We start from the raw sequence: 17172 nt of genomic DNA, 5'->3' as shown, positions 1-17172 counted from the left end.
TCTTAATTAGTTCATTAGTAATCCGCTGTACAAATGGAAACTAATATACATTCACATCATGGCAATGGGTAGACCGATTCAATAACTTTGAGGTATTCACTTTGAAAGTTTGGAACAGTTTCGGGAACAACTGGATACTAATAATTCAATAAAAACATCATGACTTGATGCAGTAGGATAAACTGGCGCCACAGCGCTCAGACGAGCTGGGATGAGTGGGGGGTTAATGGTTTGGGATGAATGGTTTGGTTTGGTTTCGGACTGAACTGGTGTGTGCTGCAGAAGTTGGAGTTTTCTATGCTCAACGCGGACGGCTGCCCTGAAGAGGTGAACTATGGACGTGTACTCACTGGGGACAGTGTGGACACGCCCACGCCCACCGCCGTGTGTTCGCGCATGCGCCAGATCGTCACCCGCAGCCTGGCGGAGCCGCCACGTGGTAGGCTACATCATGCTAGCGAGCTAGAACAAAATACTTTGTTCTGACGATTAAGACAGAAACTATTCTGTACAATGTAGTCTAACCTGTCCTGTTTGAACAGTATTCATTGTAGGTTGTAGGCCTACAGTTATTCACGACATCATTGTAGTAGGTGTATACTATATGATCAAAAGTATAGAAAGTGTTTAGGCTACATTTAAAATATTCTTCATTACTTTTGATTCATCGGTCGACCAAATCAGTATTTTTTCGGTCTAGGTTTCTGTATAAAATGTACTAGCTACTTATATTATTATTTTGTCTAGATTTTCACCCCACTTACATTGACCTTTGACCCTGAGAGCTATATCTGTCTGTTCCTCCTGGTTCCAGGGGAGCCCTCTGAAGGGGGTCTGACACGGAGGGACCCCCGGTCCCAGCTGGAGGACCGGACCCCCAGCCCCACCTACCGGGACCCCCTCCAGGTAGACCCCAACGCTCTCCTCGTTAGGGAAACACTGCTACAGGGCGTTAGTGCTGGTAGTGGATAATGGTTCAGTTTGGGTCTCTTCTTGGAAAACATCTCCCCGAAAGGTTGCTAGTTTGAGCAACCTCGTAGCTGAGTCTGGAGGTGTCCCTGTACACTCCCTGAGAGTAAATGTAAATCTTCGTCAAAAATATCTAAAATTCTCCATAAAATACAAGAGGTTAGCTTCTTCTTGCTAGTTTTCTGTTGGCTGCGCCCCCTGGCTATAGTGAGTGTGACGTGGGTCTCCATAACGTCTGACAACGCCCCAACGAGTGAAATTATTGGACGGGCTCATTACATTACAGGCCTGTTAGCGCCACAGATACCGGATTTAAATCTTTATTTTGTCAGAGTCAGAGTGAACATTTGATTTACAAAAAGTGACGAAAGTGCTTTCAAACTAAATGTCCCACCCCAGGCCCAAGGCTCAGGTAGAGCTCAGAGCCTTCTCGCTCCGCGGCCGTTGGAGATGGAGCCAAGAACCTTTGGTCTGAGGCCAGGTCACGACCCTTTAGGGCCGGTTGTTAGTAGCAGGAGGGGGAAGGAGGAGGGTGAACCCTCAAACACAAGTGAATCACTTCTATGTTGAGTTCAGACCAGGCCTGTCTCTGTGTGTGTTCCTCCGTGCAGGGCTGGGTGGGGGGGGGGCAGGAGGTCCAGTGTTCTGGTTGTGATAAATAGTCAATGGCATGCACTCGCTCTATCAATCCAGCTTCAGGGATTTAGTGCTGCTCGTGCAGAAAAGCAATAGAAAAGTCCTTAACAGGGATATAACTCAACAGGAGCATGAAGTAAGTTTAGAATCATGACATAACACATATCACAGTCACACTCATTCATCAGGAAGACTTAGAGAAATAATGTGTGTGTGTATTTGTGCAAATGCTTATATGTGTTTGTGTGTGTTTGCGTGCATACACGTGTTTGTGAATATTTGTGTGTGTGTGAGTGCATACGTGTGTGTGTGTGTGCGTACATATTTGTGTGTTTGTGGGTGTGCATGCGTGCATAAGTTTAAGTGTGTATGAGAGAATTTTTGAAGGCACGTGTGTGCGCGCATACATGCATGCATGTATGTGTGTGTGTGTGTGTCTGTGCGTGCCTACAGGCATGTGTGTGTGTGTGTGTGTGTGTGTACGTGCATACGTTTGTGTGTGTGTATGAGAGATTTTGAATGTGTGTGTGTGTGTGTTTTTGTGCGTGCATACTGGTGTGTCTTTATGAGAGTGAGTGAATGCATGTGTGTGTGTGTGTGTGTGTGTGTGTGTGTGTGTGTGTGTGTGTGTGTGTGTGTGTGTGTTAGCAATAGTAAAGCCCATGAAGGGGTTCCTTGTGGTCTGGCCCGGACCCCCTGTGCGGCCGTCTCCCCTGACCCCCTCCCCTCCATGGGTGCCCCCCCCCCCGGTGGAGGGAGCCAGGCCTGGGGACGGGGGACGGGGGGGAGGCTCCCGTGTCCCCAGGGGCCCGGTGTTTCTGCTGGAGCACAAAGCGGCCGTCTGTGATCACCAATGAACTCCCGCCTTCTGATTCGCCGCCGCCGCGCGCTCCCGCCCCCGCTCGCTCCCGCCCCCGCTCTATAAATGTGACTTCATTAGACCTCTCGGGGTATAAATAGCGTGTTTATGTTGTTGATGTTTTGGGAGGTGTGAAAACATACTAAAGCCCCCCCCCCTCCCCCTCCTCGCCCAAAAGCTTAAGTAAGTGTTGGTAAAAGTGTTGCTAGTGTCTGAATCCCCTAGCGCCCCGCGGCCACTATTAGCAATAGCTAGCACATAAAGTATAAATAGTTAGCACATTCTGACACTTTATTTGAGTTATTTGTCCTTTTTCCACAGAGAACAATGTTGGCTTATAGCTGGCTACTGCAGATAGCATCTCAAATGTATCAAAAGTTGACCAGTAAAGAATAGAAGAGTGGCAGCAGGGCACGGGGTATGAATCACACTCAGGAAACCAAGCAGTGCATGTTGAAATGCTGAGGCATTGCTTAGCTGCTTACGGTGTCGGAGGGGTACAAGTATCATACTGCTCATGCGTGGCAGGGGAACAATGCTGGCAGAACTACTCCCACAACAAGCTGATAGAGTTCAGAATTCGCCTGGAAAGCCTCTAACGCGTTGGCGATGATACGCTGCCTCTGCAGTAATCCATGCCCAGCCTGTCTTCCCCACACCGTCTGCCCCGGTGCGTACGCTAGTGTGTACGCACCCGCGGTACACCGCCGCGTCCTGTCACGGGACGGGCGGGGCTGAGGGCAGCTGCCCGGGTCCTGACAGGTCCTGGTGTGCGTGCTGTCAGGACGGAGCTCCGGCAGCTCCCTGATGACTCGGGCGCTGGCGTGCGATGCTAATAGCCCCCACGCACCAGCGGCCCGGGGCGGGAAACCCGACCGCGCCGCGGTACGCGCGCCGAGCTGACGTCGACACACTCGTTTTGTTTTGTTTCCGGGGGGAGGGGGGGGGGGTGTGAGCCTTTCGCTGCACGCCTGCTAGTACCCCCGGGGAATCAACCAACACGGGCACTCTCCCAGAACTGTGTTTCCAGAGCTGGGGGTCGCATCTCACCTAGGGGCGTAGGATACACACACTGGGTCGCGGGAGACCCCCGACGTGTACAAATGGAAGGGTTAAGGGGTTCACTGCTCGCACGGTGAGATGCTCTGTGCTCCGCGGGGACGTCCATCCCGATCACTGACAGATGTTACCGGGGTGAAGCGATGTGGGGAAGCCGAATTTTCCGACCTGATAATGAGGTCACTGGCCGAACATCATGGGGGAACCGGTGTGGAAGACAGTGAAAGGGGATATCTTGTGTGAAAACTAGGGGTTGAAACGAACAGCACCAGTTTTCTCGAAAGGTCACTGGGAATCTCAGCAAGAATGTTCCAAGCCAGTGGCAGTAAAAGTTGTTTCTTTTGGCGTTAGTGTTTGGAGGCGGACACCAGATATGGTTCTGAACTCTCCCTGTTTTGTTCTCTGAAGTCCGTGCCTGATGCAAGCAGCGTCGGCACGCCGACGTTCAGAGAAGGTCCATCTTGAACGGATTACACGCCGCGGTGGGCAACTCCGGCTCCGGAAAGCAGAAACTCCCCCGCCGTGTTTTCCTCCCAGCCGTGCGCTGAGCTCATCTGATTCCACTCAGGCCTACCTCTGGGTGGACGGTGATTAGTGAACCCAGGCCGGTGACTCATAAATACTGGCACTGACTTTTATTCTCTGAACCGGAGGCTGCCAAGCCTGGCGACACCGTGGCGATCGCCCATTCCTCCCCGTCCCTCACCTGGAACCCACCGCTAGGCCGGGGGCCCCGGGCCCCGGGGGTTAGGGTTAGGGCCAGTTAGGTCCCCCCTGGAAGCCTCTCCGGGGTCCTGCTCCATCACTCAGCCCCCTCTCCGGTGACCTGGGGTGACCTCGACCCAGCGTGGTGACGGATGGCCCCTGGGGGCCCGAGCGCCGAGCCCCTCTGTGTTTGGTCTGGGGCGCACCGACGCACCTGATCAGAGGGTCGTCACGGCGACACGGTCCTGGCACCGGACAGAGATAGGATCACAGTGAGGGGGGTCCTGGTGATGGATGGGGCGTAGTGGGGACCCCCCAGGGGCCCGTCACGCAGCACTCTGAGCCCCCGCTCCTACCTGGCTGCTGAGCCGGTGCTGCTCCGTGTTCACCTCCTCGTGGAACCTCCTGTTCACACTGCAGAGGAGCTGGAAGCACACGCAGCCTCTCTTTCTCTCTCTCTCTCTCTTGCTCTCGCTCTCGCTCTCTCTCTCTCTCCGTCTCTCTCTCTCTCTCTCTCTCTCTCTCTCTCTCTCTCTCTCTTCTCTCTCTCCTCTCTCTCTCGCGCTCTCGCGCTCCTCGCTCGCTCTCTCTCGCCAAAGTAGTTTAAAATGAAGTAAAGGAAAAATATTAATTATCAGTACAGTGCGAAACACTTATATAAGGGCGAGTTAACCAAACTATTTCCTGGCCCTAGGCCACGGAGTCTTTCCCCATCGCCGCAGAAATGATGGACAGTAAAAAAGATGCAAAGTCGAACACGGAGAGGAATACAACACCATGAAAAATAATAGTGTTCCTCTCGGTGGTCCCAGGGTGAAGGCTCCGGCCCCCCGCCCCAGAGAGACACACAGGGGCACGGCGTCTGTGTATACATCCCTGTGTTACCTGCTGCTCAGCGTAAACACTCAACCCCCAACGCTCCAGAGGGGGGTTCTGCACAGCGACTTCCAGCCCTGACACGTGCATCTCTCGTAGGTCAGGCAGTGCACGGCTGCTGCTGCTGCCAAGCGCCTGATGTTTACTGTCCCAGGGCCTTCTGTGTGTGTGTGTGTGTGTGTGTGTGTGTGTGTGTAGTACCCCCTGTGTATCACTTACCTCATTAACACATGCTGTGCAGTGTAAATATCAGCCAGCACGGAAATCCACATATCTGAAAGGAGTTCACCGTGAAAAGATGGTAATATGAAGTAACGCGCACGCACACGCCTGTGCACGCGCACATGTGAACAAACACAGCCACATGAGCACATACACAAACACGCCTGTGCACAAACATATGCACACACACACACACACTGACACCGACACACACAGTCTCACGTATATACACACACACACACAGTCATACAAACACACACACACACACACCGAAACACTCACACACACACACACACACACACACACACACACACACACACAGTCTCACGTATACACACACACATAGTCATACACACACACAGGCACACACGTGCACGCTGCTGTGCGTTTGTTATCCCACGTTGTGTAATCACCCTCAGTGACAATACATAAACAGCTTTCACAATCAGCTGGGCCTCTTTCACATATGCAGCACCCAGGGGGGTGAGGGGGGGGCGGTGCTCTGGGCAGCTCGCAGGGGACGGAGGGCGGGGGGCTGGGGGGGATGGACATCCGCTCCAGCTGTGTTTAGGAATCTGACAGATAGTGCACTCCATTAATTCCCTGTATTAACCCTCTGGGCCCGGCCTAGCAAACGATCCCAGCTGTAACCCTTCACATGCTGCCTGGGCCCACTACCTCCGCAACCCCAACGCCAGATGGGGGGGGGCGGAGCCTGGTGGGGGGGGGGGGCGGAGCCTGGACACACTGGGGGGTGGAGTCAGGACCCGGTGGGGGGTGGAGTATGGACATAGGGGGTGGGGTCAGGACACGTTGGGGGTGGAGCCTGGGGGGGGGGCGGAGCCTGGACACACTGGTGGGTGGAGTCTGGCCCTGGTGGGGGCGGAGTCAGGACCCGGTTGGGGGCGGAGTCAGGACCCAGTGGGGGGTGTAGGGGGGTGGAGTCAGAACCTGGTGGGGGATGGACTCTGGCCCCGTTGGGGGGTGGAGGGGGGTGGAGTCAGAACCTGGTGGATGGTGTAGGGGGTGCATGGCTTATCCCTGGTGTGGTGGCGGGTTGGGGGGTTAAATACACATCACGTGTGTTTTTAAACTAAACACCAGCATTGCACCATGGACAAGGTCACTTAGAACACATTAGTCCTGATGCTGATTGGTCGAAATTAGTGGCAGATGACATCACCTGGCACCAATTTGGGCTAATCAGCAGATATCTGCCGGCCAGCCGAGGAGGCTGTGGTGGGGTTCGGTGTTTGTTGCTCTTCGACGGACAAGGCCGGCCTTTTGTGTTATTGCCTACAACAATAGCAGCGAAACGATGCACTTTGTTTTCCCTATTTCCTCCAATCACAGGCAGGGTCCACCTAGCAAACAGCAGATGGATGCTTACTTATCTGATCCTGACGTTAAGCAGCGTTGTCCAGAAGTAGTTGGACGCCAGCCACGGAGAGTTGTGGCTCGTTTCAACACAGCGGAGAATGCTGAACATCGCTGCGGTCAGCAGAATGGGCCGGGACTCTGGTGAACCCTGTGCAGATGTGCACTCACTTCTTCCGTGCGAGTCCGCCTTGTTGTCGACTTGTTCCCGGACGTGTGAGCACCCTGTCGGAGGTCGATGACCCCGAGGTGGTCTCTGAGGAGGTGCCCCGGTCCTCTAGGCGGGGCGCGGCGGCCCGACCGCTGGTTCCTGTCGTCGTCGTCGTCGTCGTCGGGGTGTGGCTTCCAGTAAAACATTAAAGCACAAACACGTCACAGATCAAAGAGGCACATCGTCCACTCCCGCTGCCCGAGCGGCGTCGCTCTGTCACGAGGCGGGAGCGAGGAAGTGATAATCAGCGGCGGCTAATTGAGACGGATCGCTGCGTCGGCAACGCCTCGTCAACGCGGAGGCCTCGAGGAGCTCCTGGAAAAACAAGAGGGTTGTTGCTCCGCTGGCCCGGGAATCAAAGCCCTTCCACTCCCCTTTGATGTCCTTTGAAATATTTATCTGAAGAGACAATACAAGGAGGGAAACAAATCATAAATACCAGGCAATATAAAAGGCTAATTTGAACCACATTGGTGAGGAGCGCCCAACAGAACGGTGGAGCCGGGCGGAGGCCTCGACACGCAGGGCTGTGCAGGGTGGAGGCCCGGCACCAGGTCGGCCGCTCCGCCCGGGGACGGCGGCAGTGGCAGGGAATGACCTCAAAGCACTGGGCCCGCTCCGGTACATTACCCCCCCCCCCCCCCCCCCCCGCGCGCTTTAGGGCACTGGGGGGGATTCTGCAGAGTGACTTTTTACTGTAAAGCACGTCGTAAAAACAGAGGGTGTGCAGCACGCACACTCCTGGCTCTGTAAGCCCCCTGAGTTAGGGGCCGATGGACAGGCGGGGGGGGGGGGGGGTAAGGGGTTGCTCTGGTCACTGTTCCCTCCCTCCCAGTGAACACACGATGGGTGTGCTCACACTCAGCACCGCGTCAACCGCCCAGCGCTGGAGTTGACGGGGTTCAGTGATGTGAGAAGGGGTGGGGGGGGGTGGGGGGGGGGGTGGTGAGGGTGGAGATGGAGGTGGGGGCGGGGGGGGGGCTGTAATGGCGGTCTCCTGGGTGTTTCCTCTGCGGAGCATGGCTAATCCATGGCAGCCCTGGGCTTTACAGCTGACAGGGGAGAGAAACCTTTCTCCTTTCAAAGGCTCTTCCCGCTGGTATGCAGAGCAACGTTAGGGCTTTGGCTCTGCTCCACCGGGCCCCCGAGGACCCGGGTTAGCCACGAGGGCCCGGCCCCTTATGAGCTCCACCCCACACACCTGGGGGAGCTGGGGCAGCAGATAGGGCATCGGGTGCAGCCCTGGCTCTCCTCCTCCTCCTCCTCCTGCGCTGGAATGCTTGGCGCTGGAGGTTTGTCTCCTTGGCGTGACATTCGCCCCGCGGGGGCAGGCGTGTGTGTTCCCCCGCTCGCTGCCTCGTTATCTGATCGTGTTCATCTCGTGGAGGAGAAGCCACACACGCCGCCGCGCCCGGGCGGCTCACGCTCTCCAGATGAGACGCCGCGGCCGCGGCCCAGAGGACCGGGAACCCGAGAGGGGACGGCGCTTCCGCCGGAGGTGTTCGCACGCTCTCCCCCTCCAGGGCCACGACGTCATCAGAGTCACTTATTGTCTGTCGTACGTCCTGGCACTTACAAATAGTACTTGCCGATGTGTAGCGTCTTATCCTGGCTATCTTTGTTGTTTACGGGGTAGGGGTTAACCTGGTGATTGTTAGTGTTTGGTACTTGTTCTATGAACATCCTTACTGTACCGACGGTGATATATCGTTTCTCTTTCTGCTGACAACCGCACTTATTGTAAATCGCTTTGGATAAAAGCTAAATGTAAATCTAAATCAAGAGAAGGCGCCCGGGGACTCTGTCCTTAACTCACGCCGGTGGAGCAACGTTCTGCCTGATGTTCCACGTCTATCCATCTTGTCTCCGGCTTACCTTCAAGCTGTGTTGTTGTACGTTATTAATCCGCTTCCTGGAGCTCTGCTCAAGCGTTGACTGTTTTCCTCCCGGAGCTTCCAGAGTGTGTTGTAGGCTCCAGTGGACGCGTGTGTTTTGGCGCCGTCTGTAAAGCGTGTTAAGAAGTGCTTTGGTTGGTAACATGTTTTATGCGCGGTAATACATGAAATATACATAACCAGTGAGTAACTTCACACACACACACACACACACACACACACACACACACACACACACACACACACACACACACACACACACACACACACACACACGCACACCCTCGTGTGTGCAGAACACAAACACAGCTGTTTCCAGGAGTCCTTTTAAACGCAGCTGCTGTTTGATGTGATTCCACGTCCGTCATCCGGGCGCCTGCGTCCCCTCCACCCCACGCCGGGGAGCGGCCCTCTGGCTGCCCGCAGCCCGGCTCGCACGCCGCGGCTCGGAGGGGCTCGTGGGGCGCTCTGAGAGGGCCCTGCTCGGGAAGTGGGGTATTAATGGAGGACTCGAGGGCTGTTTGGGAGAAGTTGGCCGAGAGCTCTCAGGGTCGTCAAGTAGTGGGAGTGAGATGGAGGTCGTTCAGGGGGAGGGGGGGACGGGTGGGGGTGGTGGGAGTGAGATGGAGGTTGTTCAGGGAGAGGGGGCGACGGGTGGGGGTGGTGGGATCGAGATGGAGGTTGTTCAGGGAGAGGGGGCGACGGGTGGAGGTTTGTTGGTGTATAGTGGGTTACACGGATGGTGTTGGGCTTCTGCTCCTGGGTGGAGCTTCCTGGGTGGAGGATGGGTGGGTGGTGGGGTTCCTCGGGGTTCGGGGGTGGTTCGAGGCTTGTGGGCTGTGTTTGTTGTGTAGGGTGGGGATGGTGGATGCTGGGGGGTGGTGTTTAAAGGGTGGTGGTTGGTTGGATTTGGGTGGTGTATTTGGGTGTTAATTGAGGAAGGGTTGATAGTGGTTGGAGGGATTTGGGTGGTGGATGGGTGATGGTGTTTGGCTTTTGATGGTGGCCGGTAAATGGGTGGAGGTAGTGGGTGTTGTTGAGCTGTGTTTTTGTGGGACTTGGGTGGTGGTTCTTTGTGGGTGGTGTTGGAGTGTTCTCCCACAGCCTGCTGGAGATACACATACATGTGGTTTACATTAGAGAGAGAGAGAGAGAGAGGGAGAGAGAGGGAGAGAGAGAGAGAGAGAGAGAGAGAGAGAGAGAGAGAGAGAGAGAGAGAGAGAGAGAGAGAGAGAGACAGAGACAGAGACAGAGAGAGAGAGAGGGGGGGGGAGAGAGAGAGAGAGAGAGAGAGAGAGAGAGAGAGAGGGGGAGAGAGTTTCAGATATAGGAGAAGAGGCCGTGTTGCTCAATGATCAGACTCCTTGTTCATCCTCATGTTTACGTTCATTTATTTCATGTTCTACAGAGACACGCAACACACACACACACACACACACACACACACACACACACACACACACACACACACACACACACACACACACACACACACACGCACACACACAGTAATCTCTGCATGGGAACAAACACACACACGTAAACATCCTGATTCAAGTATTTCTGTCACTTTGGATAAGCACTCTGCAAACGTCTTCTTGCCTATGATTTGAATTGACATTGAAAGTGGTCATAACTGGGCATAATGGGACATCCCATAATATGAAATAGCTGTAGCCTCTCATCTGATACACAAACATGAAAGGCATGAGATTTGTATGTTATGTATGTATAAGTACATTTGGTATACCAAGTTGTATTTGATAAAGGATGTAGAAATGTTGGTACAGAGTTTGAAATTCTTGTGTTGAGGCTAGTTTAGGAAGTTTAGCTTTAGTCCAAACGGTTTTTCTGAAGCGCTGTGCTAACGGTTCTGCTGGATCTAATGCTACTGAAAACACTGATAGTTTTGCTTACGCTATCACTAGCGTTAAAGCTGATGCTACTGAAAACACTGATAGTTCTGCTAACGCTATCACTACTGATAAAGCTAATGCTAACCAAAACACTGATTGTTCTGCTAACGCTATCGCTAGCGATAAAGCTAATGCTACTGAAAACATTGATAGTTCTGCTAACGCTATCGCTAGCGATAAAGCTAATGCTACTGAAAACATTGATAGTTCTGCTAACGCTATCGCTAGCGATAAAGCTAATGCTACTGAAAACATTGATAGTTCTGCTAACACTATCGCTAGCGATAAAGCTAATGCCACAGCGATAAAGCTAATGCTAATGCTACTCCCGACCCTGAAGCCAATGCTCTCGGTGTGCCCTTGGTGTCTGTAGCTGGAGCAGATGCTTACCTCGCAGAGCGCTGCGGACTCGGACCAGGAGAGTTGTGGCGGGGAGCGGCAGCAGGCGAGGGCCGTGGAGCGGGCCTACCAGCTCAAGCTGCAGGCCTGCCAGGAGGGCCAGCAGAGGCAGGCCCAGCTGGTCCACAGGCTGCAGAACAAGGTACCCGGAACACACCGTGTGTCTGTCCACGGGTCTCTCTGTGTGAGTGGCAAGATGAGTGAGTGGGTGAGTGGGTGGGTGAATGTGTGTGAGTGGCCTGTGAGTGTGGCTGGACATGATTACAACACACTTGTTCGCTGGGTGTTGTGTTGTTATCGTTGTGCTGTCTCACGCGATGCCGTGTCCCCTGCCAGGTGCTTCAGTACAAGAGGCGATGTGGAGATCTGGAGGAACAAGTTCTGGAGAAAACATCAGAGTCTGAGAAGCTCAGGCTGTCTGTAAGACACACACACACGCACACGCACAAACCTATTCTTCTTAGTGTTTAAAACTTGTTGTTGTGAAACGTGTTGCGAGATGCGACCTATCCGTTGTGTGTCCGACAGTGTTGAACCTCGTTAAGCCCTTGGTAGCAGAGGCTCTTGAAAGGTGCTCCGTACTCACTAAGTACGATAAAGGTTGCTAGGCCCCGGCTCTTGGGGAGTGTTGAGGTATCCCTGAGCAAGGCACCTCACCCTTACTGCCCCTAAAAAGTGAGGGGTTGACACCGCCGGTGCATGAATGGGTGAATGTGAGGTCGTACTGTTAACCACTGTGAGGGGCCAGCGGTGAGGAAGGAGCGGTATGAAAGCAGTCCCTTTAACCCTGTGTGGTGTGCCCAGCTCCAGACCCACCTGGACTCCACCCAGCGTCTGCAGCGGGCGGAGCAGGACCTCCACGCCGCCGTGCAGTCCAAAGACCAGCAGCTGGGGGAGGAGCACAAGAGGTAACCGTGGTGACCAGACGAGAGGCTCCGCCTGGCGGGTCAGCGGTGTCTGACACCGATCGGCCGCAGACGTTGCGGGTTCGATCCCTGACGTCCGCCTCCTTACCTGTAGGCCTCCTATGGCGCACGGCGCCTCCTGACCCCCTGACCCCCTGACCCCCTGACCCCCTGACCCTCTGACCCCGCTCCTTAATGACCTCACTGTACTGTGCTGCGGGGCAAAGCTTCTGCTGCTAGACTCAACAGTCCTGAGGCTGAGAGGTTCCCATCAGGTCCCGGGCCCTCCAGGATGCCTGCAGGACGGAGATCTCCCCGAGGAGCCCTCGCTGTGAGCAGGGCCAGGCCGTGGGCTCGCACCGGGACCCCCCGTCACCTTCCATTCAGCCACGAGCGCTGAAGAAGAACCGCTGGCCAGGGTGGTAGGGCTGGGGAGTGTCAACACATCACAGACACACTGACGCTGAGAGGGCAGACAGACAGCCCACAGACACACTGACGCTGAGAGGGCAGACAGACAGCCCACAGACAGACAGAGACGCTGAGAGGGCAGACAGACAGCCCACAGACAGACAGCGACGCTGAGAGGGCAGACAGACAGCCCACAGACACACAGAGACACTGAGAGGGCAGACAGACAGCCCACAGACAGACAGAGACGCTGAGAGGGCAGACAGACAGCCCACAGACAGACAGAGACACTGAGAGGGCAGACAGACAGCCCACTGACAGTCAGCGACGCTGAGAGGGCAGACAGACAGCCAACAGACACACAGCGACGCTGAGAGGTCAGACAGACAGCCCACAGACAGACAGGCCACAGACAGACAGCCCACAGACAGACAGAGACACTGAGAGGGCAGACAGCCCACAGACAGACAGAGACGCTGAGAGGGTAGACAGACAGCCCACAGACAGACAGCCCACAGACAGACAGGCCACAGACAGACAGCCCACAGACAGACAGCTCCCAGTAACACAGTGAGCTGCTAGTGGCCTGGTGGAGCTAGCGATGGAGCTGTAACGGAGGTACTTAAGGCCTCACTGTTTCAGCCACCGGTTCGTCCTACGCCTCCGATGTTCCCAGCTCCGTCGTCGCGTACCGCTCGCCGCGATGTGCTCCTCCCAGCGCTCCGGATCCCCGAACCGCGGGTCCCAGGGGAGCTGAGATAAAGGGTCAGACATGCCTCTGATCCGCCTCCAACACTGGGTGTCGTGCACGCTAACATGAGCTTGGTTCCCTCTCCCGAGTCAGCACGCAAATCTGGAACCACTTACGGTGAAACATGTTTATTAAACCGCTCGATGGGCAAATCTGGGGAAAATTAGCCCAACTGCAAGTTTACACATAGCTTTATTATGAGTCGGTCACACTACAGCCTATCGGTGCTCTGATTGGCTGGTAGTGAGCCGGCAGTGCTCTGATTGGCTGGTAGGGAGCTGGCAGTGCTCTGATTGGCTGGTTGGGAGCTGGCAGTGCTCTGGTTGGCTGGTAGGGGGCTGGCAGTGCTCTGATTGGCTAGTGGTCTATTGGCTGGCAGAGCTTCTCAGGGACCAGTGGTTGAGAGCCTCATGAACATGACCCTGATATACTGTAGTTTCCGCGGTAACGACAGTCCGGGGGGTGAGGTGGGGGTCCGGGGAGTTGGGGAGGGCGGGGCCGCCCCACACTCATAACCGGCTGTGATGTCTCCAGGTGTGCCAGCCTCAGCCAGGTGAACTCCCTGCTCAGGGAACAGCTGGAGCGGGCCACCGCGGCCAACCAGGAGCTGAGCTCCACCAACCAGGACCTGAGCTCCACCAACCAGGACCTGAGCTCCACCAACCAGGACCTGAGCTCCACCAACCAGGACCTGGCCTCCGCCAACCAGGACCTGGCCCAGAGCCTGGAGAGGGCCCGCCACGACGCAGAGCTCAGCGGCTCCCGGCTCCGCCTGGAGCAGGAGGTGAGAGAGAGAGAGAGAGAGAGAGAGAGAGAGAGAGAGAGAGAGAGAGAGAGAGAGAGAGAGAGAGAGAGAGAGAGAGAGAGAGAGAGAGAGAGAGAGAGAGAGAGAGAGAGAGAGAGAGAGAGAGAGAGAGAGAGAGAGAGAGAGAGAGAGAGAGAGAGAGAGAGAGAGAGAGAGAGAGAGAGAGCGCGCGCGCGCGCCAGCCTGGGTTAGAGAGAGAGATGTAGCGAGAAAGACTGATGGAGAGAGAGAGTGATGGAGAGAGTGGAAGAGAGAGAGGCCTGGGATAGAGAGATATATTTGGGGGAGTGGGATCATGATAGAGACAAAGAAAGAAAAACAACAGAAAGACAGAGTGCGATAAACAAAGGGACGGAGATGAAGAGAGATGAATAGAAACACAGAGAGAGGAGAGGAGAGGGAGAGGGAGGCTGTTCACATGAGGCGGCGGTTCCTTCTAGTAACTGCTGAGCGTGGTAAACAGAGCGGAGGTCAAGCCCCCCTCGGAGCGCCGGTTGTGCAACAACACCCCCCCCCCCCATTCATACGCCCGGCGCGCTGGAGCCACTCTCCGCTCGCTCGCCCTCTCTCCGCTCGTTCTCTCTCCGTCCTCTCGCTCTGAGCTCCAGGTCCAGAGCCGGTTTCCTGTGCAAAACATTCCAGCTGTTGAGAGGAAGGAGGCTTCTCTCTCCCCTCCTCCCCCTCAACACAAACAAGCTGGTGTCCGCGGTAACAAGGCTCTCCGTGTGGTGACCCACTGGAGAGATGCCCCCCCCTGTGTGTGTGTGTCTGTTTGGGATCAGAGGTAAGTGAGCGGTACCTCCATCCCTACCCCCCCATGACTCCCTCTCCGCTCCCCAGACGTGTGTCTCCCAGCTGGGCCGCGAGCAGGCCCGCGTCAGGGCCCTGTGGCGCCAGTCGGCCTCCCTGAGGACCGCCTTCACCCAGCTCAGGGCCTTCACTGACAGGTGAGCCCGGAGCACCGCCAGGTCCACGCACGCACACGCACACGCACACACATGTACACACACGCACACACAGCCAGGTCCACGCACGCAAACGCACAGGCACACACAGCCAGGTCCACACACGCGCACACATACACATATACATGTACACGCACGCAAGCATGCACACGCACGCCGGCTTCCACATGCACACACACACATACACTCTCATGCACATGCTCACATGCATGTCCTCACACGCGTACATATTCAAATATTCACATTCATACACAACACGCACTCACACACACAATCCCATATGCATGACCACGTACACACACTTGCACGCCCAAACACACACACATTTCCAAATGCACATACCGGTCATCACATGCATTGCACACACGCAAACACAGACACACACCCATACACAAAATGAATCACATGCACACACATGCACATATGCATGAACACAGTAACTCACCCTGCAGTCACACACTCCCCCACCCCCCCCCCTCCCAGTCGCGTGCGTCCCAACTGGGGAGATCAAAGTGGGCCGGGGTGGGCGGGGGGGGGGGGGGGGGTCCCCTGGATCAGTGTGTCCCGGCCGCAGGGCGGCGGTGTCAGGTGACCCGGCGAGGCTTGGCTTGTGTCAGCCGGGCCGGGAGGCCTTCAGGGACGCTAGACGGCCCCGGGACTCAAACGTGCACTCACTTCAAAGGCGGCCGCTGCTCCCGGGGGCCGCACCGGAGACGGGGGCCGCTTGTCGCGTCGCTGCAAACGGCCCCCGTCCCACGGCGGGACGGGCGGCCTGCGGGCCCACTGGGGAACCAGCAGGCGTCCCGTCTCCTGCCCCGCGCTCCCACGCTCCACCCTGGGTTCCAGACGGTGGCGGCATGTGGCTCAGGGGGTAGACGGCTCGTCTGGTAACCGGAAGGTTGCTAGTTCAATGCCCGGCTCCTCAGGGCGTCAAGACGCCTCACCCCGACTGCTCCCGACGAGCTGGCTGTCGCCCTGCGTGGCTGACTCCGCCGTCGGGGAGGGAGTGTGTGATGTGAATGACTGGGTGATGAGAGGCTATATTGTAAAGAGCTTTGAGTGGCCACTGGTTACAGAAGCGCTGTAGAAATGCAGACCATTTTTACCTCGATGAGATCCCATAACTCCATCACTCGGTTACCAATGTTAGACGTCGAGTTTGGGCCAGCCGGTGTTCCATTTAGGATCTAAGGTCGAGCCCAAGTCCAAATGGCGATGTTAAGGTTACGTTGAGGCACTCTATACTTACTTTAAGTTTTTCTTCTTAAGGTTTTCTACGCCGAGAAATCGGTTAGAATCCGATCCCGCCCGTCATCCCCTCTGTCGCCCCCATGCAGGGCCCTGGCGGACATGCGCGTGGACTGTGTGGCGACCGGCCGTCAGCTGAAGCAGTCCGTGGCCTCCCTGGGGGCCCGGGCCCTCCAGGACAGCGCCTCCAGTGGCGTGGAGCTGACGGCGCTGCAGGCGCAGCTCAGGGAGAAGCTGAGGGAAGCCATGCAGCTCCAGGGCCGCTGGGACGCCGAGAAAGTAGAGCTCAACTCCAGGTACGGTCAGGTCCAACCATTCATGATCCGCCCCCGTGCTGTCAACTCCACTCACCCATCACTCAACCCCGGGTACTCACCCATCATTCAACCCCGGGTACTCACCCATCATTCAACCCCGGGTACTCACCCATCATTCAACCCCGGGTACTCACCCATCATTCAACCCCGGGTACTCACCCATTCATTGAACTCTCCGGGTACTCACCCATTCATTGAACTCTCCGGGTACTCACCCATTCATTGAACTCTCCGGGTACTCACCCATTCATTGAACTCTCCGGGTACTCACCCATTCATTGAACTCTCCGGGTACTCACCCATTCATTGAACTCTCCGGGTACTCACCCATTCATTGAACTCTCCGGGTACTCACCCATTCATTGAACTCTCCGGGTACTCACCCATCATTCAACCCCGGGTACTCACCCATGCACTGAACTCCGGGTAGGGTAGGGCAGGGACCTGGGTGTCTGACTCCGTGCTGAAAGGTACTGGGTTCAGTCAAAGGGATTGTAACTGGATTAGTTTTGAGTGAGTGTTCTGCAGCGTCTGGGTCAGGCCAGGTGCACCAGGTGCACTCAGAATTCCGTCTCTGCTCTCGTGATCAGACGTCAAGAAGAGCCTCTGAACCTGAAGTGGTGATGGAAGTGTCTGTTCAGTGCTC

At 55.8% G+C, this 17172-nt stretch overlaps 1 protein-coding gene across 1 annotated transcript in view; it reads left to right on the top strand.

The window, feature by feature from the left end:
* Positions 1 to 17172, top strand: part of crocc2 (ciliary rootlet coiled-coil, rootletin family member 2) — a 53428-nt gene that overhangs the window by 359 nt on the left and 35897 nt on the right. The window contains 8 exon segments of the mRNA XM_030372918.1: positions 283 to 439; positions 815 to 906; positions 11099 to 11266; positions 11461 to 11544; positions 11929 to 12032; positions 13726 to 13975; positions 14837 to 14943; positions 16299 to 16505. Of these exon segments, the coding sequence (XP_030228778.1) occupies positions 283 to 439; positions 815 to 906; positions 11099 to 11266; positions 11461 to 11544; positions 11929 to 12032; positions 13726 to 13975; positions 14837 to 14943; positions 16299 to 16505 (1169 nt within the window).

The sequence above is a fragment of the Gadus morhua genome, chromosome 12 (genome assembly GCF_902167405.1).
Source record: "Gadus morhua chromosome 12, gadMor3.0, whole genome shotgun sequence".
Lineage (NCBI taxonomy): Eukaryota > Metazoa > Chordata > Actinopteri > Gadiformes > Gadidae > Gadus > Gadus morhua.
Note: the sequence above shows the minus strand (reverse complement) of the source record. Positions and strands in the feature narration are given on the sequence as shown.